At 39.6% G+C, this 23,065-nt stretch overlaps 1 protein-coding gene across 3 annotated transcripts in view; it reads right to left on the bottom strand.

Moving 5' to 3' along the window:
- SLC9A6 (solute carrier family 9 member A6) overlaps window positions 1-23,065 on the bottom strand; it is a 62,106-nt gene that overhangs the window by 24,954 nt on the left and 14,087 nt on the right. For all 3 annotated transcript variants that reach the window (XM_054543983.2, XM_054543982.2, NM_001131528.1), the window contains 5 exon segments: window positions 20,691-20,796; window positions 11,879-12,020; window positions 9,371-9,476; window positions 8,988-9,076; window positions 5,640-5,753 (listed from right to left, as the gene is read on the bottom strand). In XM_054543983.2, the coding sequence (XP_054399958.1) occupies window positions 5,640-5,753; window positions 8,988-9,076; window positions 9,371-9,476; window positions 11,879-12,020; window positions 20,691-20,796 (557 nt within the window).

Genomic DNA, 23,065 nt, shown 5'->3' with positions numbered 1-23,065 from the left:
CCTGAAATGTGACTAGAGTGACCAAGGAACTGAAAATTTATTTCATTTTAATTACTTCAAATTAAAATAATCACATTTGGCTAGTTGCTACCAAATCGGACAGAGCAGGTGTAACATGCAGGAAATTTACTAGATTAGGAGAAACACATTTAAAAGCAGAGTTTCTTTACTATACTTTTAAGATTATTAATAGATAGGTTAATTCACTTTCATTGTCAGTGTTGGTAGGAAGAAGAGTAATACTGAGAAAACTTCCCCTTCCTTCCTCAGAATAAAGAAAAGGGCAGCTGAATCACCACCTCACAGCACTAAAATGGCTACCAGCCCCACTGTACTCCACTGAGTTTATACTTCCAACTTGCTTCAAAGGGAAAGTTTAATGTGAATTCAGATTGGTTTTAACTAGAAACCAATTTTAGTATCTTTTTCTCCAGTTTGCTGTCTATGGGACTCCTGCTTTATGATGGCAATTTTTATTTCAGGAGTCACGATACAGTCTCCACCCCATTTCCTGAGAAAAATATAAGGGAAAATCTAAGATTAAAATCAGAACAAGGCCAGACATGGTGGCTCACACTTGTAATCCCAGCACTTTGGGAGACCGGGGTGGGAGGAGAGCTTGAGGCCAGGAGTTCAAGACCAGCCTGGCCATCATGACAAAAACCTGTCTCTATTAAAAATACAAAAATGAGCCAGGCGTGGTGGTGTACACCTGTAATCCCAGCTACTCTGGTGGCTGAGGCACGAGAATTGCTTGAACCCAGGAGGCAGAGGCTGCAGTGAGCTGAGATCGTGCCACTGCACTCCAGCCTGGGTGACAAGAGCGAGACCCTGTCTCAAAAACAAACAAACAAAAAAACAAGGTGGGGGGAATGGTGTTGGTCTAAGCAACTTTGGAAAAGAGAAGAATCTATAAGACTGAAGACAGAAGGAACTGCACAAAAGCATTCTATGCCCATGACAAAGTTGTTTCCCATGGGAACACTGGTTAACAATTCTGAAACTATTATACATGTATACTGAAACCGAACAATTAGGTAAATGGATGGCAACTGGTGACAGCAAGGTTTCTTACTGTTAGAATGGGAGTTTACAGTTCAGAAAGGGGAGGAGGCCAGAATCATCCATGTGGTAATGAATTAATGTTGGAGACATCAGTATGAACCCATATTGAGCTTAACAGAGATACAGATGGTTATATGCAGAAATATGTATAGATATATGTGTATATATGAGTTAGTATATATATCTACATATATGGATATATAGATATATACATATCTAATTCCTTGCTCTGTCAGCTGAGAGAGCCTAGAAGCAATCTGTCAGCTGAGACGGCCTAGAAGCAAAGACACCAAGTAACACTGAGCACACCTAGTGCTCAGATTTTGGTTTCTAATACTATTCTCCGATAAAAGGAACCAGGACTTCTTGGAGAAATGGCCAATTCTTGGGCTGAGCCAGAACAGATACAAGATGAGCCTGAAGCATCTTATAGTTCCAGGGAGTAAGGAAGTACTCAAAAAAAAAAAAAATTAAAAACAATGATGAGGATAAAAATTAAAAACAATGATGAGGATATATCAAAGGCACACAGGAGAGCCTGCCAAAAGAGCTCTCGATGGCCAAGCTGGAACAGTTTGAGCAAGAAAATAAAAGAGTTGTATTATAACTCAAAGTATAAAATAAATATCAATGAATCCATATTGATATAAATAAATGACTGGGCTGGGTGTGGTGGCTCACGCCTGTAATCCCAACACTTTGGGAGGCTGAGAGGTGCGGATCAGTTGAGGTCAGGAGTTCGAGACCAGAGTGGCCAACATGGCGAAACCCTGCCTCTACTGAAAATATAAAAATTAGCCAGGCATGGTGGCGCATGCCTGTAATCTCAGATCATGCCTGTAATCTCAGCTACTCAGGAGGATGAGACAGGAAAATCGCTTGAACCCGGGAGGCAGAGGTTGCAGTAAGCTGAGATCACGCCATTGCACTCCAGCTTGGGCAACAAGAGTGAAATTCTGTCTCAAAAAAAATAATAATAATAATTTAAAAAGTGACTGAATAAAATAATAAATGAGGAAGAATAGATAAATCTCCTGTGTGAAAAATTCCAAATAATTTTGCTGATACTCTGTCCTCAAGGAGGTGGAACCTAACTCCCCATTCCTCAATCCTTGCTCATAGCAACTTCCTTCCACGCAGTACAACATGGGAGGGGGGGAAATGTGTAACTTTATAATGGATAAATCTGACAAACACTATCTCAACCAAGTGATTAAGACTATCATTAACATTACTAAGTATATACCCTTGATATAATGTGATGAGAATGGCATTTTACCTCTGTGGTCTTCCTCCCAAAGAACATGTAACTCCAGTCTAATCATGGGGAAAATATCAGACAAATTCCAACTGCAGGACATTCTACAAAATACATGGCTAGTACCCCTCAACACTGTCGAGGGTCACCAAAAACAATGAACACATATGAGAAACTGTCACAGTCAGGCAGAGCCTAAGGGGACATGACAACTAAATGTAATGTGGTATCCTGGATGGGACCCTGGAATAGAAAAAGGATATTAGAGAAAAACTATGGGAATCAGAATAAAGTTCGAACTTTAGTTAGTAATATCAATATTAGTTCATTCACTGTGACAAAGGTACCATGCTAATATGTTAATAACAGGGGAAACTGAGTGTGGGGCATATGAGAACTTTCTGTATTATCTTCACAATTTTTCTGTAAACCTAAAACTATTCTAAAATCAAACATTTATTTTAAAAAGTGATTCCCTAAAAAGAAAAGAAAACGTAACCACCAAACACGTGGGCCAATGTGGTAGTGACTGCTAGTTCTCCCCAACATCTGTTCTTGCTTTCTTCCTTGGTAGTTAGCACTCCTCCCTTTCATCTTTATGCAGCCACCCAGATAAAGTATATAACTCCTAGCCTCCCTTGTGAGTAGGTGTAATCAATGATGTTAAGTGGAAGGGACGTGTGCACATTCTGGGTCAAGCCCTTCAAGGCAATGGGCAGACAGGGGTGAGCCACGTTGGATCACAAGAACAAGAGCAAGTCCCTAAGGATGTTAGCAACAATATTGCTTCAGTCCCTGATGACCCCATGGAGCAAAACTGCCATACCAGTTCAGATTTTTAGATAAGAAAGAAATTTCTATGTTGTTTAAACCTGGATTAGTTTGAGTCTTTTCACATGAAACCAAACCTATGTTCTAACTAACATAGCCAGAAATAGAGCAACTCTCTCCTGTTAAGAGGCCATTTTCATGGTAGGATTTTGTATTGAGGAATTTTAATTCCTAACAGACTCAGAAACCTACAGAGAATATTTAGCTTTGTTTCCAGATTAAGTATAGTAGATCGAGCCACTTGACTGCTCCAAATTTTCTCCAAGACTAGCAGGACATTAAGTTACTGATCTCATGGTTATCTTTCAGCTAAGAACTTCTCCTATTAACAGTACTTTATCTTTTTTGCCTAAAGTTCATTCGCAGACTAAGGCTCTGCAGAATAGTATTTCAGTAATACTTTGCTTTCTAACAGAGATCCTATCTAGAGTTTTAATTTAAAAAAAAACTTCTGCTAATCTCTTTGGCAGAATCTTCATTCTGATGGGGGTTTTAAAATATTTCTTTTAAAAATTCCTTATTCAAACATTCCCACTGACCACAACTGCTCCTTCCATATTTTGTGTCCAACTATCCCACTCTGATCATTCCTCCATAGCACTGGGACCTTCAGTCCAAAGATCCCTATATTCTTTCCTTAAACAATGTCTTCTTTCCTCACTTCCCTTCTTACCATCATGTTAATAACACCTTTTAATGTTAAACATTAAATGAAGTGTTTAGATTGCATCAGTCATGTAATAACACTATGATCTCTTGTCCTTCTGTTTTCATTGCACCCACTTGAAAAAACTCCAAACCTGGAAGGAGCCAACTATCTCTTTTTTCCATGCTTACAGTAAGTACTGCTGGACAAAGTCATTCAACGGGGCAGATTGGTTCTACTGCTAATTCCTATTTCTCAAACACAATGGATCCCTAGTACTTCTTAGCAGTCCTGCTGAGTTTCTTTGGTCAACTTATTCTCCCACTCTCTACAACAACTATTTCACGAAACTCCACCTTCCTCAAAATCCCTATGATCTGTGTAAGCCATCCCCCAAGATAGTCCCTAACCATCCCTGCCTCTTAGTATTCACACCCTTGTGTAGTCCCTGCCCACACTGTACCAGGTTGGTCTGTATAACCAATAGAATATTATGGAAGTGATGCTGGTATGTCTCTTCAAAGATTAGGTTACAAAAGGCACTTCAGCTTTCATTTTAGGGCTCTCTCAGCTCACTCAGTTTGGGGGAAGAAGCCATGTTGTAAGCTGCCCTATGGAGATATCCACGTGGAGAAGAATAGAAGCCTCTTGCTGACAGTGATGTGAGTTGAGTGAGCTTGCAGTGGATTCCCTGGCCCTAGTCAAGTCTTGAGAAGGTGCAGTCCCAGCCAAGAGCACAACTGCAACCTCTTAAGAGATCCTGGAGCCAGAATCACCCAGGTGAGCTGCTCCAGGATTCCTGACCCCCAGAAACTGTGTGAGATAATAACTGTCTGTTGTTTTAAGCTGCTAAATTTAAGGTAATTTGTTACACAATAGATAACTCCCTATCTTACTCTCAGCAGATGATCTCACCTCCTACTTAACAGATAAACATAGAAGCCATCAGAGAGGAGCTCCATCTTACAAATGTGCCTTCATTTCTACATACCCTATCCTCTCCTGTAGTCATGGTGGAGTTGTCTCTCCCTCCAGTGAAGGCAAAATTTCTCTCTACATGCTTTGGATTTCATTCCTGCCTTCTCAAGAGACTTTCACTATTGCCTCCTCTCTTTCATATACTCAGTTTCTTCCTTCCAACTGTTTTTTGGTTTTCTGGTTTTTTTTTTTTTTTTTTTTTGAGACAGGGTCTCCCTTTGTCACCCAGGCTGGAGTGCAGTGACCCAATCACAGCTCACTGCAGCCTCAAACTCCTGGGCTCAAGGGATCCTTCCACCTTACCCTCCCAAGTAGCTTGGACTACAGGCATGCACCACCATACCTGGCTAGTTTTTAAAATGTTGTTTGTAAAGATGGGGTCTTGCTACATTGCCCAGGTTGGGTTTTTTTTTTTTTAAGACTCTTTGTATATATGTGAGAAAAAGAGAGAGGGAGAGAGAGGGGTTGGGGGAGGGAGAGAAAGAGAAAGAAAGTGGCCTCATTCAACGTTTCCTTATGTTTCACCTTCTGCCCTGTGGCATAGACTGCTAACTGCTCCCCAGTATCCAACCTCTCCTTCCCTGTAGTAATAAAGGGAAAACAATTATCTTTTGGGGTTGGCAGAACAGTGGGACACTTGTCTGTCATTTTAATCTGTCAACATTATTTGTGCAATAACCACAAATTGAAATAGAATATAATAAAATAAATACACTAGAAAAAAGAGCTGGAATCCTTATTTGTTTTACTCAGAGGAAAACTGTATATATTTAAATGTATTCTTATGAACCACATACTCAAAACCCACATGAAAATCTCAATTAAAAATATTTTCAAAATAAAACACATAATAAAGGATACAAATGCTCCTACTACAAATGTTGGGTTAAAGACATGGTTCTGGAAGGTGAACAGTGTCAGCCCCATGTAGGAGAAGATGAAATTCTCTGCCAAGAAATTGAGAAGCTCAAACAACTGAAACGAAATTGTAAAAGATTAGTCCAGCAAATAAAAGTTACATAATTTGAAAGCATGAGTATTACTAAGATAATAAAACAGACACTCAAATATATAAACTTCATGCATACACACAAAATATGTGGTTCAGAAGGGAGCAAATGTGGAGATGACATTTCTAGTCCTGCAGAAAAAGCCAGAAATGTTGCCCCCTCATTTCCCCTAATCAGCTTCCCTTCTCCAAAGCCCCATCTTCAATTATTCCTCTCCTCTTCCTCCAAACTCTGTCAGTTTTTTTTAATGTTCCTTGTGTCCCTGCTACTGCCTTAGTCAAACTTTCATCACTTCCTACCCATAATGATGAAAAAGGACCTCTAACCATCCCTCATCCTCCAGCTCCCCCAAACCAATGAATCTCTAAAACTGATAGTTTCAAGATACTTTCCTTTTGCAAGCTATAAGATTCATTTCAACTTTCTGATCGTAGCATAGAGTGCTTCATGAGAACTCTCGTACTCCCAGCTTGCCCTGTGACTTCACTTTTTGCATGGGTCTTCCTCTCATATAGGGAGTAAGCGTCCTACAGATAGGGCTTCCACACTGTGGAAGAGATCGATCTGTAGGATAGCAGAACTATCTGTGGGGAGAACTAAACCCTGCTGCCCGCCTGCCCCATCCCATTCACATCATAGCCTTGGCAATGGTATATGATACTTGCTGAATGAAGTTAAGGCCCTTCATAATCTCGTGTCCCTCTGGCCACCAGAGTTATCTACAATGGCTTGTTACTATGAGCCCTCTGACACATAACAGAATAGTGGTTAAGAACATGGTCTTAGGAATCAAAATGCCTAGGCTTGAGCCCTGTCTTCCCCTTTGCTGGCTGTGTGGCTTTGGGCAAGTTAGTTAATCTCTTTAAACCAGGGTTTCCTTATTACCCAAAAATGAGAATAAAAATTAAAATAAGTAAGCGTATATTTATTTTTCTTTAAATGATTTAATATGCTATTATTACTACTTATTTATACTAATGATAACAGCTATACCTTTTTCAGTTTTTACCGTGTGTCTGATACTATACTAAGGACTTCATATGCATTATCTCGTTTTAATCCCAAAAAAACTCAGTGAGGTAGGTATTATTATTATCTCCATTTTCAAAAATGGCAAAACTGAAGCACAGAGAAGTTATGGAACTTCCTCCTGGTCACACAGCCAGCAAGTAGTAGAACCAGGATTTAAAACAATACAGTGACTCCAGAGTCCCAGCTTTTACTTTGCAACATAGGGATCAGCAAATTTTCCCATGAATGGCCAGAGAGTAAACATGAGAGGATTTGCAGGCCAAGAAGTCTCTGTCACAACTACTTCACTCTGCCAGTGAAGCACAAAAGCAGCCATAGACTATATATTTAAAAAAATGGGTGTGGCTGTGTGCCAAGAAAATTTTATTGGTGGACACGGAAATGTGAATTTCATACAACTGTCATGGGTCACAACATATTCTTCTTTTGATCTTTTGCCAACCAATTAAAAACGGATGGAAAGAAAACCATTCTTAGCTCACTGGCAAGGGCTGGATGTGGCCGGAGGGCTGGAGTCCGCCACCCTCTGCTCTACACTTTACTGCCTTCTTTTTATTCCTGCCTTTATCTGTACTGCCTCCCCTAGGCCTTCCTAAATCTTCCCCAACCTTCTAAGGGTACTGTTTCTTCTAGGATAGCTTTCCAGATCCTCAAGCCTCAAACCATTTCCCCTACTTCTCTGATGTCTTCTATGACATATAATCTCAAGTACATAATCTAGGATTCCTATTCCTCATATTTCTTAAATGTACATAAGCTTCATATCATATCACCAACAACACCGGAAGCTCTTACCCTGTTCTAGTTTTTTGTTGTTGTTTTTTATTGTTTGTTTGTTCTTGAGACAGAGTCTCGCTCTGTCATCCAGGCTGGAGTGCAGTGGCACAATCTCGGCTCACTGCAACCTCCGCCTTCCGGGTTCAAGTGATTCTCCTACCTCAGCCTCCCGAGTAGCTGGGACTACAGGCGCAAGCCACTATGTCCGGCTAATTTTTGTATTTTTAGTAGAGACGGGGTGTCACCATGTTGGCCAGGCTGGTCTCGAACTTCTGACCTCGGGTGATCCGCCTGCTTTGGCCTCCCAAAATGCTGGGATTACAGGCATGAGCCACAGCGCCCGGCCTGTTCTTGTTTTTTATTCCCTTCCCACGACCTGGAAAAATGCTGACTCCCCTCCCCCACCGCCCCCTGCCAGCTGATTTTCTTCTCTTTACTTATTGCACTGAATTAATTTGTAAAAAGGATTTGTAGCCCTAATGTATACACTTGGGGGAAAAAGCCTAATCTCTTTTGAGGGGCTGGGGAAAAGCATAGGTCATAAACTTGATTTGTGGCTCTAGCCGGAAGAAGAAATACTGTTGCTCCTGCTTTTAGCACCACTCCTTTTCAGGCGAATTCCACAACCTTCTTGTCATTTGGCAAAATTTAAACCTTCTGTTTCTCACTATAGCCATAGTCAAGTATGCACCTATTTCTATTCCAGACATTACACTTTTTTCATGTATTTGTCCCACATACCTCCTAAGACTGGAAAAATTGTATTCCTATCTCCTTTATAATTCCCTTCAGACACCCTGCACAACTGATCATTTGGTACCAAATAAAACCAGACCACTGACTAGTCCCCTGACATTCCTGGAAACATAGTAGCTTTGCAGCACCTGAGCAGACTGAAGGAAGTTGATCTTCTCTTAGTAGGTCTAATCAGATCAGAAGTTAATCTTATCTACGTCATGTCTTAGAAGGTCTAGTAATATCAGAAGTTAATCTTCTTTATGTCATCTTTTAGTAGGTCTGGTCAGATCAGAAGTTAACCCTATCTACGTCACACAGCAGTAGTTCGAGTAAAACCAGAGTGAGCTTCCAAAACATTCCCCTTAAAAGCCATTAAATTGGGAAAACACTGAGAGAAAGGGAAGCTACTTCACTGGTTATTGAAGCCAAAATAGTAACAGTCTCTGGCTATTCTGCTGATCTATTTCCACCCTAAATGCTGTCATTCTTCATTTTGCCAATCCCACCTACTTTTAGAGTCAAAGGAAGAGGAGCTAAAATGAGTAGATAGCATCTTGAACAGATCAACGACTATTTTTTTTTTTAGTAAAAAAGACTTCTATTTTGCTGAAAGAAGGAAAAGCCTATTCACAAACTATAAAGTTCCTCTTACCTGTTTAGTTCTATGCTGAGACTCCGTGGACAAATTATTATACGTATAATGTGCTTGTGTGATGCCACAAAACAATACTGCAACCACACCTATAAAGACAACAAATTCCAAGTTCACATAAAAGGATGCTTCCCACCTTTTATACTGAGGTTCTTTCTTCACAGTAGATTATAGGCTTTGTCTGGAAATTCTCATTTGTGACTTACTTTGTTAAGAGGAACCACTTCCACTGAAAATTTTTTTTTAGGTTCTAAAGCAACAACCTAAATCCCAACCACAATAAGTATGTTCAAATGCTAACGGAGCTGATCCACTTGGAGCAAAATTGACTGGCAAAGTCACTCCTTTTAAGGGTTGACAATCAAAGGGAGCAAGTCACCTACCTGTGAAGCCCCATGCTTCAGCCAAGAGGAAGGTACTCCAGGACATCAAGAAGAACAGGCCTGTCTCTAACAACTGGAACTCCCGTAATTTGGTGAACTTTGTCACGTAAGACTGTTAAGGCTGGTAATGAGATCTTGTAACACAAAAGTGTGACTAGAAAAAATAACAGTTTAAGCAAGGTAACCATGAAAGAAAGGTTCTCTAGCTTCTCTAACACAAAAATCCCAGAATAAGGTACCACCAGAATAGGGAGACTTTTAAAATGAGCATCTTACTGAGGAGTCAGCTGCCTTCCCTTCAGTGAGGAAGCCTTACGGCTTAGCCACTCCAATTGTTTCACGGGTATCACACACCTTGCCAGAAACCATGCAGTAAAGGATAGATAGAGATGGGAGTAACAGATCAGATCTGTAACATGCCACCTCTATGAATCTGAGACCCAAAGCTAGACAGCTTCCATAATTATAGCAATTTACATTTATAAAAATACATAATTTCCAAGAGATTTTACACTAATTTCATCCTCTACCACTTCTGTGATATAGAGCATTCATTCCATGATGAAGAAATCGAGGCACTTCACTCCCTTATACTAGTTTAACAAGTATTTGTTAGCTGACAGTGGAAGGGCCTGTGCCAAGTTACGACCAATCTCAGGCTAGAATCTAGAGTCATTTCTACAACTAGGCACTACAACAAAATGATTAACAAGATATACTCTCTACCCTCAAGGAACTTGTAATGGGGAAGAGATACTATCTCTCTTGGCATCACCTTCAGAACTCTTTTTACTGCTGCTTTATGCCTCAGTTCACTTATAAAAAGCCATAAAAGAAGCCTTTTCCAGCACAAGGCTGAAGTATACCAAACTAAGAAGTTCTTGACAAAGAATAACGTATCTGTTTTATACAAGTATCATAGAAGTTTTAGAGCTGGAAACTTTTTTTTGTTTGTTTGTTTGTTTGAGACGGAGTCTCGCACTGTTGCCCAGGTTGGAGTGCAGTGGCGCAATCTCGGCTCACTGCAAGCTCCGCCTCCTGGGTTCACGCCATTCTCCCGCTTCAGCCTCCCGAGTTCACGCCATTCTCCCGCTTCAGCCTCCCGAGTAGCTGGGACTACAGGCACCCACCACCATGCCCGGCTAATTTTTTGTATTTTTAGTAGAGACGGGGTTTCACTGTGTTAGCCAGGATGGTCTCGATCTCCTGACCTTGTGATCCGCCCGCCATGGCCTCCCAAAGTGCTAGGATTACAGGCACGAGCCACTGCACCAGGCCAGAGCTGGAAACTCTTTAGACATCATCTAGTCCCACTCCTCTTTCCTGCCGTCCCCACCCTCCAATTTCCTACACTGAGATCCAAAGAGGCGAAGTATCAAAGCTTCTAGCATGTTTGTGTCTGCCACTATACCAAAAGCACCAGGGAGGCAGGGGTCATGTTTGTCTTCTTTAGCTTTGATACACAGAGCACAGCACATGTAGCAGGTTATCAAGACATGCCTTCTGGCTTTTTGTTTGGGTGGAGGGTTTAAAACATGTTTTTAGGCCGGGCACGGTAGCTCATGCCTGTAATCCCAGCACTTTGGGAGGCCGAGGTGGGTGGATCACTTGACGTCAGGAGTTCGAGACCAGCCTGGTCGACATGGTGAAACCACATCTCTACTAAAAATATAAAAAAAACTTGCTGGGTGTGGTGTTGTGCACCTGTAATCCCAGCTACTTGGGAGGCTGAGGCGGGGGAATCACTTGAACTCGGGAGGCGGAGGTTGCAGTGAGCCGAGATTGTGCCATTGCACTCCAGCCTGGGAGAAAGAGTGAGACTCCATCTCAAAAAACAAATAAATAAATAAAAATAAAATTTGTTTTTATAGATTCAGGATGCACAAGTGCAGTTTTATGACATGGATGTATTGCATGGTGGTGAAGTCCGGGATAAAATGGCCTTTGCATGAACACAAGAATAACTTGACTAAGTGGTAGTACCAGGACTACAACTCAGGTCCTTTGGGCTTCCTGTCCAGGGCTCTAGAGCACAAAAGTTAAAATCGGGAGAGCTGAGATGAACTCTTACATATCCTAACCAAGGAAACACATTTTGTTCATTCAGCATCGCTGTTGCACATTTCCTATTTGTCCTATTAAACAAAGAGCAAAAGACTGCCAGGCTGACCAGCAACACAGAACACCCACACCCAGAGGCTCTTTGGAATATGTCTACCTTTACAGCTATTTAATCTACAACTATAAAATTCACCCTCAAAGAGATATCATCTCTAATTATATACTTACAGTGAAAGTTTTAGGGCACCAAACCCTATGCAGAACAATACAGTTCTTTTATGTATTTATTGGCAAAGACTGTTGCTTAATGTTTTCAAACCAAGTACTTAGTTATAAGATTAATAATCCTAACATAATTCTAATCATAGAACTAGGAAAAACAACGGAATACAGCATTCAACTACTATATTATGTTAACAAGAAAAGATAAATATAACAAAAGGATATTAAAGCTGTCACCACTCCAGTAGCAGCACCCATCGCAAAAGATCCACTGAAGATTCCAAGGAAGATCCCAATAGACTTGAACATCGCTGTGACATCAAACGTGTGACTGTTGTCTCCAGCTGGCTGGTATGCCACTATTGAGCTACAGAAGAGAGACTGCTTTTACTTCTGGAAGCAACCTTTACTTTTAAAAAAACATTATGTAGTATAGAGCTTGAAAGATGAAATTAGAGGGAGAAGAAAAAAAAAGCTTTCGATTGGAATTGCCAAAATAAAGACAAAATTACCCAAAAATCCTGCAATGTATCTGGCTAGCAAGAAAATTTGGCTTTCCCTTAAATGTTAATTTCAGGGAGGTAGAACATTGTAAAATCCTCTATATGAAAATTGCACCAAGCTTTTTCCCCATCCCCAAGATACTGTGCAGTATTATTGTTTAGTGATTCTGTTTCAGAATTACTAGTACTGAGTGTCCGAAAGCCTTAACATACTAATGTGAACAAACTAATGAAAAATCCCACTTGTTTCCAGTAGAGGCATAAGAACATAAAGAACATTATTCAATACTCAACCCAGTCACATTTTGTTTTTCCTATGAGAAAAAAAGGTAACTGAAGGACCCTTCCAACTTTTAGAATTCCAGAATGGGCCAAACGCCTAATATCTATTCATTCACTGAAATGGACTATTATAGGAAAAAGCACTCGAAAGACCTCCCAAGGAATTAGAATCCACTCAACAGTACTTTCAGCACAACCAGCTGGATCTTCCACCTCAAACTTCTGAAAGAAAGTCACTCTATATCAGGCCAAGACAGGCAATTATAGGAGATGCTCTCCATCTTGAACTCACAGTCCAAACCTGGTCTGAAAAAGCTTCTTTTATAACAGTTACCACCCCAGGAAATAGAAATGCCTGAGAAAATTGCTGTTGCCAGCAGGTCTTTGGCAACGGTGCTTACCGTTACTAAATCAGTTCTCATCTCAGTTAATTGAGAGACCAGCATTATAAAAAGTCCAGACTCAACAACATCATACAAATCACGTCAAAGAAAAGAAGGAAAAACACATTCCTAAAAATATAATGAATTCTCCCTGTGGTCGCTGCAATGTTTTTTTCTGATTCAAGGCTGAAAAATGTGTTTGCTATACCATGTACAAGTTCTTTTCATATCTCCCAGGTTAAAAAAAAAATCTAAGATCAAACTAAAATCTCCTAATTTGTACTTATTTTATTGAAATATAGCACTAATATTAATTTCTGATACTGGGATCCAGAAATTTCTGAGACTCACTTTAAACTGAAAATGTTAAACATTTACGTTTAAATGTGCAAAGTAATCAGATCATTTTGGAACAGTAGATTTGATATCATTTTGATATATATGAAATGGCCCTTAACATCATGCTACCTTACCTACATATATATAAAGGGTGCCACTACCATAAATGAGATCTGATTTCATTATAACATGAAAATACAGTAACTGGCTGGAGAAAAGAAAATTGCTATACAATCTTCTTTTTCTTTGGTGGTATTTTTCAAAACGCTCTCTGGAACAAAACATCTATGCCATGCCTCCTGAGGTTGCTTTCCCTGGATTAGTTCATGTAAATTCAAGATTCACACTAATCATTATTTCATTCTTTAATCATTAAAATGTTTAAGGACACATGGGAAACATGATGGGCTGAGAACAGATGACAGGCTCGTTTTGTTCTTTCTTAGGCAGACACTAGTCTCTGGATTGAAATCTTAACTCATCTTTTCCGTATCAATTGATATTTTATCTTGAGGCAGTAACATTTTTTATGAATACTTTTTTTTAAACCCTGAAAGTAATAAAACGTACAGTTTAGGTGGAAAAATCTTCCCATCATTCCACTACCCTGATAGATCGATTTTATTTTCCTTCTGTATTCCTTTCCCCTCTTTGTGTTACATGCACGCTAATTCTTATTTAGCTGTAATCACAGTGAATGTGTGGTTTTGAATTATGCTTTTTTAATTGACAATGACATAAAAATATTCATAGTCTTGGCCGGACACAGTGGCTCACGCCTGTAATCCCAGCACTTTGGGAGGCCGAGGCAGGCGGATCACCTGAGGTGGGGAGTTCGAGACCAGCCTGACCAACATGGAGAAAACCCGTCTCTACTAAAAATAAAAATACAAAATTAGCCAGGTGTGATGGTGCATGCCTGTAATTCCAGCTACTTGGGAGGCTAAGGCAGGAGAACCTCTTGAACCCGGGAGGTGGAGGTTGCAGTGAGCTGACATCGTGCCATTGCACTCCAGCCTGGGCAGTAAGAAAAAAATTCCATCTCAAGAAAAAAAAAATTCAGTCTTTATAACTACAGTTTTTAAGACTTCACAATGGTCCAAATGGATATAGCACAATTTATTCAACCATTTCCTCATTGTTAGACATTTAAAAGTTGCTTCTACTATTTTTGCTACTATAAATAACTGAAAGAACATCTTCTTGCTTTTTATATATTTTAGACTATTCCTTGCACTATATTTCTAAAAACAGACTATTACTATACCTATGACTCATTTTACATGTTGCTCCACTGCCTTCCAAAAGGTCTCCATTACCTTTTTGGAGGGAAATATGATAATATCTCCCAATTTTTTTAATGATCATACCCATTGACCTAGCAATTCTACTCCTAAAAAATACCCTACAGAAATATTTACAAGGATTTACAAAGATTTACACATAAACATGCTCACTGCCATGCTAGTCATAATAATACAATATTAGAAAACATCAAATATTAATCAATCAATAGGGGATTGGAGAGGTAAATTTGTAATGCATCCACCCGATGTGATAATATAGAGGTATTAACATAGTATAATATCCAAGTAAAAAAGCTACAGAAAAGTATATATACTACTATGCCTTTATTGTTTATAAAAATTATTAACATATTTATATGTATACTACTATCTTAATGGAAAAAGTCTGGATTAAAATCCTAATAGTGGTTATTTCTGAGCTGAAATTTCAGGAATTTTCTACTTTCTGAGTCAAATGCTTTGAATTTTTGCCACAAATATATTTTAACATTATCATAAATAGTGATAAAAGGTAATACCAATTTCAATGTTAACAACAATGTATGAGTGGTCTAGTTTTACTACACCAGGGTTTCTCAACCACAGCATTATTGATATTTGTGGCCAGATATTCATTTGTTGGCTATGATGGGGGTGGGGTGAGGGGAATGCTGTCCTGTGCATTGAAAACTTCTACCCACTAGGCCATGTCAATAGGAACCCCCTCCCATTGATGACAGCCAAAATGCCCCCAGACACTGTCAAATATCTCCTGTGTGTGTGTGTGGTGAGGGGGTGGCAAATTGCCCCTGGCTAAGAATGACTGTACTATGTCATTATCATTAACAATTCTGGCCGAGCACAGTGGCTCCTGCCTATCATCCCAGCACTCTGGGAGGCCGAGGTGGACGGATCACCTGAGGTCAGGAGTTCGAGACCAGTCTGGCCAACATGGTGAAACCCCACCTCTACTAAAAATAGAAAAATTAGCTGGGCATGGCGGTGTGCACCTGTAATCCCAGCTACTCGGGAGGCTAAGGCAGGAGAATCGCTTGAACCTGGGAGGCGGAGGTAGCAGTGAGCCAAGACCGTGCCATTGTACTCCAGCCTGGGTGACAAGAGCAAAACTCCATCTCAAAAAAAAAAAGTTATGTCTTGTTAATTGAATAGGTAGAAATGGCTACTGATCCTAGCATGTATCTCTGGTAATTAGTGAAGTTAAACAGTTTATCACGTTTGTTGTCTCTCTGTACATCTTCTTTCATAAAAATATAAATGACTGTAAACGACATATTTTAAACTAATGTGAATTTAGGTCCCCAGGCTAATCACGGTAATCCATTCAGTGGAATATTATGCAACGTATACTTTAACTACATATACTGTATCTAACATAATATATCAATATACATATAGATCTACCTCATGCAGCCATGTATGAGGGAGTCAATTTCACTTCACCCTCACTGGATTAAAAGTATTATTTTAAAAAATAAAATAAAGTAAAAGAACTGCTACTCCAATAGGTTAAAAAAAAAAACAAAACAAAACAGTGCTTCAGGAAGAATAGCTAATGGATGCTGTGCTTAATACCTAGGTGATGGGTTGACCTGTGCAGTAAACCACCATGGCACATATTTACCTATGTAACAAACCTGCACATCCTGCACATGTACCCTTGAACTTAAAATAAAAGTTGGGAAAAAAAAAACCAGACAGAAACAAAAACAACCTCCAACATAAATTTCAAGATGAGTTGCCTTAACCTGTTAACTGCCAAACAGAACTCCTTCAAAAAGGGGTTCCCTCCCCTTTGATCCAAAGCTGCTTACACAGAATACAGACAGTAGATAATCCTCAAACTAAGAAAATTTAACACAAAGTAGACTATCTGCATCTAACCCACTTCAAAACACATAAAAGGTAAATGAAGTTTTGTCCTTACGATAGTTTACTGAGAATGATGATTTCCAATTTCATCCATGTCCCTACAAAGGACATGAACTCAACATTTTTTACAGCTGCATAGTATTCCATGGTGTATATGTGCCACATTTTCTTAATCCAGTCTATCATTGTTGGACATTTGGATTGGTTCCAAGTCTTTGCTATTGTGAATAGTGCCACATGTTCTCACTCATAGGTGGGAATTGAACAATGAGAACACATGGACACAGGAAGGGGAACATCACACTCTGGGGACTGTTGTGGGGTGGGGGGAGGGGGGAGGGATAGCATTAGGAGATATACCTAATGCTAAATGACGAGTTAATGGGTGCAGCACACCAGCATGGCACATGTATACATATGTAACTAACCTGCACATTGTGCACATGTACCCTAAAACTTAAAGTATAATAATAATAAAATTTAAAAAAAGGTAAATGAAGAATGATGAGCATCATACCACTGATCATTCCAGCTAGTAAACTCCCACAGTGAGCACACGGCTGCTTTCCCTTCAGCTTTTGGGCAGTAACTCATTTTTTCAACTCTATTAAGACACAGAGCTAACAATTTCTCTGTTATGCTCCTCTCAAGATACAGTCCTTCTCCACCAGAATCCCACTGAGGTTGTAATGAGTTAACGTATTATCTCTTATAAATTTAAAATGGCACTAGCTCGCTATCATCCTTAGGTGAAATGAGAAAAGACTCACTCAAATTGTTTCCTATAAGGATTCATTCTCTCACAGAAAACCCTGTTTGAGAAACGCTGCAAGAGAAGGAGAAGTATGGCCCTTTGTGAGAATTGCTATGGAAATGGCTCTCTCTTTTTTTTTTTTGAGACAGTCTTGCTCCGTTGCTGAGGCTGGAGGGCAGTGCCGCAATCTCAGGTCACCGCAACCTCCGCCTCCTGGGTTCAAGAAATTCTCCTGCCTCAGCCTCCCAGGTAGCTGGGATTACAGGTGTGTGCCACCACGCCCGACTAATTTTTGTATTTTTAGTAGAGATAGGGTTTCGCCATGTTGGCCAGGCCGGTCTCGAACTCCTGACCTCAGGTGATCTGTCCGCCTCGGCCTCCCAAAGTGCTGGGATCACAGGCATGAGCCACTGTGCCCAGCCGGCTCTCTCTTTTTAGCATTTATTCTTCACCAACACTGGTATGTACACCCCCAAGCTTAAAATCTTTCAATAAGGTTTTGCCCCCTTTCACACTAATCAACTATTCCTAACGTTGCAGGAAATAGGTTATTTATAACTCCAAGCTCAAAATCTTTCAATGAGGGTTTTTATCTTTTCCTCTAATGCTAATCAACTGTTCCTAAAGATGCAGGAAACAGGCTATTTTATTAATAGGAAAAACTAAGGCACAGGGCACATCAGTTTAAGATAAGACCAGAACAGAGATTTTCTAACTCTTAATCCATTAGGCCATTAGGGCAATGATAAGACAACAGTTACTAGTAAGATGACTGAACAGTAGAATTGTTGTCTAGGATAGGGAATCAATGCTAAAAGTGACTGCCTGTACCTACTCTCTTTACTTTGTAGTGCTGGTAATCGCGCATGTACCTATGTACTAGAAGCTTCAACAATCTTTGTTGCTTCATTTTTTATAACATTTTTTATAACCATACTATCCATTTCTCCCTTACTTCAAATAATATAAAACTCTTATTCTGCACCTATCATCATTGAAGGTGCTAAAGTTCAGTATCAATGTGAGTTACAGCCTTTAGGTTTTATTTCTCAAGTTAAATTTATATTAATTGCAGACAGCTGCAAAAAAAATCTGGCAATAAATATGGTGGGGAGGGGGTAATATTTACATACATTGCATTCACAAAAAAGGATATGGCCTTTTGTATATCTTCATACACAACATTTAAGGGATTAATGTTACATCTCAGAAATAATAATTTCCAACTTTGCAGAAGACAATCAGGCTATGCAAAACAGAGCCAGTGATGTTTTATTCTTTCATAACTAACAAAGTGGAAATTAAGGAGAGAAATAAAAATAAAGAGAAAATGTGAAGGGCTCTTACTTCTCTCTCATAGAAAGTTCTGGTATGAAGTAAAGGCAACTGCCTATAGAGTTAGATATTTGCCTAATAAGAGTAGTTAGGCAGGGGCCAGGCACGGTGCATGCCTGTAATCCTAGCACTTGGGGAGGCTGAGGCAGGTGGATCACCTGAGGTCAGGAGTTCGAAACCAGCCTGGCCAACACAGTGAAACCCCGTCTCTACTAAATATACAAAAATTAGCCAGGCGTGGTGGTGCATGCCTGTAGTCCCAGCTACTCGGGAGGCTGAGGCAGCAGAATTGCTTGAACCTGGGAGGTGGAGGTTGCAGTGAGCCTATATCGTGCCACTGCACTCCAGCCTGGGTGACAGAGCAAAGCTCCGTCTCAAAAAAAAAAAAAAAAAAAAGAGTAGGGAGGCAGGATTGAATTCCTCAGAGGTTCAGACTCATTCTTCAACCTGCAAACACCTTATAGTAACATGTATAGTACTTTCTATAATTAGATAAAAAATATTGCTCATTCAAAATTGTCTGCAATTAAATTGTTATAAGTAATACATAACTACATATCTATAATATATATTAACACTTCTAGAGATTAAAAATGTTTTGAAATGATTATGTCAAATAAGAGAAACACAATTAAGCTACAATGAGCTATTTCTCAATTATCAAGTAAGCAAAAATATAAAAGTTTGACAAATATTCTGCTGGCGAAACTGTGAGGAAACAGACCAATAATTTAATGGTGAAAGTGCAAAGTGCTACAATTCCTTTGATGAGCAAATTAACAATGTCAAACAAAATTACAAATGGATTTTACCCTTTAACCTACCTACCAATCTCACTTTGGGGCATTCAGCCTACCAATATACCTAAACATGTATAAAACAAGGTAAGTTCAAGGTTAATCACTGCACCACCTTTTGGGACAGCAAAGGATTAAAAACCCTTCAAATGTCCTGCAATAGGAGACTGAGCAAATAAACAATAATGCAGTTCACACAGAGAATACTATATAGCTGCAAAGAATGAGAATACTCACTCTTTTGACATGCAAAGTTCTCCAGAAGATAGACAGTATGTGACTTTAAAAATAAGAAATGAGAGGCAAATAAGACTATTTATTCACAGTTGTGCCTGCATTTGAATAAAGAAATACTAAGATAGGTAAGAGACTAATAAAAATGGTTATCTAGGCCGGGCGTGGTGGCTCACGCCTGTAATCTCAGCACTTTGGGAGGCCGAGGCGGGCAGATCACCTGAGGTCCGGAGTTCGAGACCAACCTGGCCAACATGGTGAAACCCTGTCTCTACTAAAAATACAAAAATTAGCCAGGCATGGTGGCAGGAGCCTGTAATCCCAGCTACTCAGGAGGCTGAGGCAAAAGAATCACTTGAACCCAGGAGGCGGAGATTGCAGTGAGCCAAGACCGTGCCATTGCACTCCAGCCTGGGGGACAGGAGCGAGACTTCGTCTCAAAAAAAAAAAAAAAAAAAAGTTATCTACAAGGAACTGGGGGACAGGTGGATGAGGACAGATGTAAGAGTGTGAATTTTCTGTGTGTAACTTTTTACATGACTTTATGAGCCACGTGAATATATTATGTATTCAGAAAAAATTAAGGCCGGGCACAGTGGCTCATGCTTGTAATCCCAGCACTTTGGGAAATCGAGGTAGGTGGATCACCTGAGGTCAGGAGAAGACCAGCCTGGGCAACATGGTGAAAACCCATCTCTACTAAAATACAAAAATTAGCCGGGCATGGTGGTGGGTGCCTGTAATCCCAGCTACTCGGGAGGCTGAGGAAGGAGAATCACTTGAACCTGGGAGGCAGAGGTTGCACTGAGCCGAGATCACGCCACTGCACTCCAGCCTGTGTGATAGAGTGAGACTCTCATCTCCAAAAAAAAAAAGAAAAAGAAAGAAAATATTAAATCTAATTTAAAAAATTAAATGCTCATGTTGTAATATTAAAACCGAATACAAAATTATATAGACACTACAATCACAACTATGTAACAATATCATACATAGAAAAAGGAAATGTTCTAGAATGTTTACAGTAATTGTCTTTAGGTGGTGGCAGTACATATTTTTCTCTTCCCTGTATTTTCCAATTTATCTATAAAATATGGATTTCTTCAAGAGGGAAAAAAATGCCTTATTCTTCCAAATGTTTCCATTCATAATGTACTTTATTCAATAAGTGACTTTCAGTTCCTAGTACCCTCACACTTAATATTCAGAATATAATAAGAAAACAAACACTTACGAGGACAGCACTATGGCAACAGCATCATTGAGGACACTTTCACCAAAAAGAAGTGCATAGAGTTCAACATCAACTTGAAGCTCGTGGAATATAGCAAGAACAGTCACTAGTAAGTAAAAAGAGTCAGAGGAATACTTAGACATTACAAATATAACATATTCTCCTCAGTAGATGACTGAGAGTTATTTAGAAATTCATTTCCTCCTAGAATTCAATCCTAATAAACATTCTCTTACCATATTAAAGACCCTGTAATTTTATATAAATATTTTTCTTTTCTAATTGTGTACCTGCACAAACTTCTCCTCTCTCTCTTAAAAATGGCTGAAAGTAACCTTGAAGAACTGAGTTGGCCTACATTCTTCACGCAGATGTTGATAATCGTGTCTTGTACATTTCTTTCCCACAAAGAATATATTCAGAATTTCTTATAGACCATGTAGTCATTAATCTTTAATGAAGAAGAATATTATGAAAAGAATCTAATGTTGCAAACTTTGTTTCTTTGGGCCTTACAACTCATTTGTACCTGACTTACAAATTGCAAGCACAAAGGTTTAGCAAAGACAGTAGGAAATGAAAACAGGTTTAGTTTTTGGTTGGGGTAAAATTTATGACCAGAATTACAGCTGCTAGATTTGTCTTAATAAGAAGCCAACTATGAGAATATTCCAGCTTAAGAAGAAAAACAATAAATCCTCCTTTTAGGAAAGCAGTTATATGAGAAATCTTAGAAAATCAGATGAGATTGAAGTTATATTATAACTTTAATTACTAAGTCACATAGCTCAGTTACTAAAGAAACCCAAGCGGACATGAAAAATTAACATAACCAGAGGTGAGCCTTTTTTTTTTTTTTTTTTTTGAGATGGAGTCTCGCTCTGTCGCCCAGTCTGGAGTTCAGTGGAGCAATCTCGGCTCACTGCAAGCTCCGCCTCCTGGGTTCACGTCATTCTCCTGCCTCAGCCTCCCGAGTAGCTGGGACTACAGGCGCCCGCCACAACGCCTGGCTAATTTTTTTTGTATTTTTAGTAGAGATAGGGTTTTACTGTGTTAGTCAGGATGGTCTTGATCTCCTGACCTCATGATCCACCTGTCTTGGCCTCCCAAAGTGCTGGGAGTATAGACGTGAGCCACCGGGCCCAGATGAGAGAGCCTTTTCAAATGCCAATCATAAAAACAAGAAGCTTGCATTTTATTTATTTATTTTTTCTTTAAGAGACAGAGTCTTGCTTTGTCACTCAGGCTGGAGTACAGTGGCACAATCACAGTTCACTGCAGCCTCAAACCCCTAGGTTCAAGTGATCCTCCTGCCTCAGCCTCCTGAGTCACTGGGATTAAAGACATGAGCCACCATGTCCAGTATATTTTAAAAGCTATAGTTTCTACTACAAAGCATTGCAGCTGGAATATACTGATACCAAAGCTCATCAAGAGAGGGGGAGAAGGAGAGTAGAGCAATAGTGCAGAATTTCTAAAAGAAACCCATACCTCACCCTTCTGAGAGCAAGTTAACAATGGCAAAATAATAGAAATGGGGCAAGTGCCTACATAATTCCGAAAAAAATAACAGTCCAACTTTATATAAGCAAAAGATATTTGCTTGGGCTATTCAGGCAATAGTCCTATCAAACAAAACCAGAAAGTTGAAATAATGTAGCCAAGCCAATGGACTCAGATTTCTCATAGGATTTGAAAAGTTGAGAAGCTTGCTTATAATGAAAGGACACAGAAATCAGAGAGCACCGGCTCCTTGCAAAAACCATCCTACCTTCATGTTGATAATGGGAGTAGCTACAAACAATGAGAGGACAGCTTTGGTGGTCTTTAAGGAAGCAATTTAATTTCCAGTTTTAAAAATGCTAAACTACACAAATTCTCTAAAATGGCCCTCTAATCTTTTAAAATCTTTTTTTTTTTTTTTTTTTTTTGGAGACAGGGTCTTGCCCTTGTCACCCAGGCAGAATGAGACTGCAGCCTCATTGCAGCTCACTGCAGCCTCAAACTCCTAGGCTCAAGTGGTCCTCCCACCTCAGCCTCCCAAGTAGCTAGGACTACAGGCACGCACCCCCATGCTCAGTTATTTTTTTTCTTTTTTTTTGTAGAGACAGGGTGTCACTGTTTTGCCTAGGCTGGTCTCGAACTCACAGTCTCAAGTGATCCTACCACATCGGCCTCCCAAAGCACTGGCATTTATATGAATGAGCCACTGTGTCCAGCCAAAATATCTCTCATAGAGTATTGAACACATTTTTCTCCTTCCCATAAAGCCCTGTGTTATCAGAGTTAACACAGGAATGCAGAGATAACCTTAGGATTCTACCTTTAATTGTGCTGGATGACAATTAAAGATGATTAACTTACAAGATTAAAAA

Source organism: Pongo abelii, chromosome X (assembly GCF_028885655.2).
Source record: "Pongo abelii isolate AG06213 chromosome X, NHGRI_mPonAbe1-v2.0_pri, whole genome shotgun sequence".
Taxonomy (NCBI): Eukaryota; Metazoa; Chordata; class Mammalia; order Primates; family Hominidae; genus Pongo; species Pongo abelii.
The sequence above is the reverse complement of the archived record's forward strand: the minus strand, read 5'-3'. Positions and strand labels throughout refer to the sequence as shown.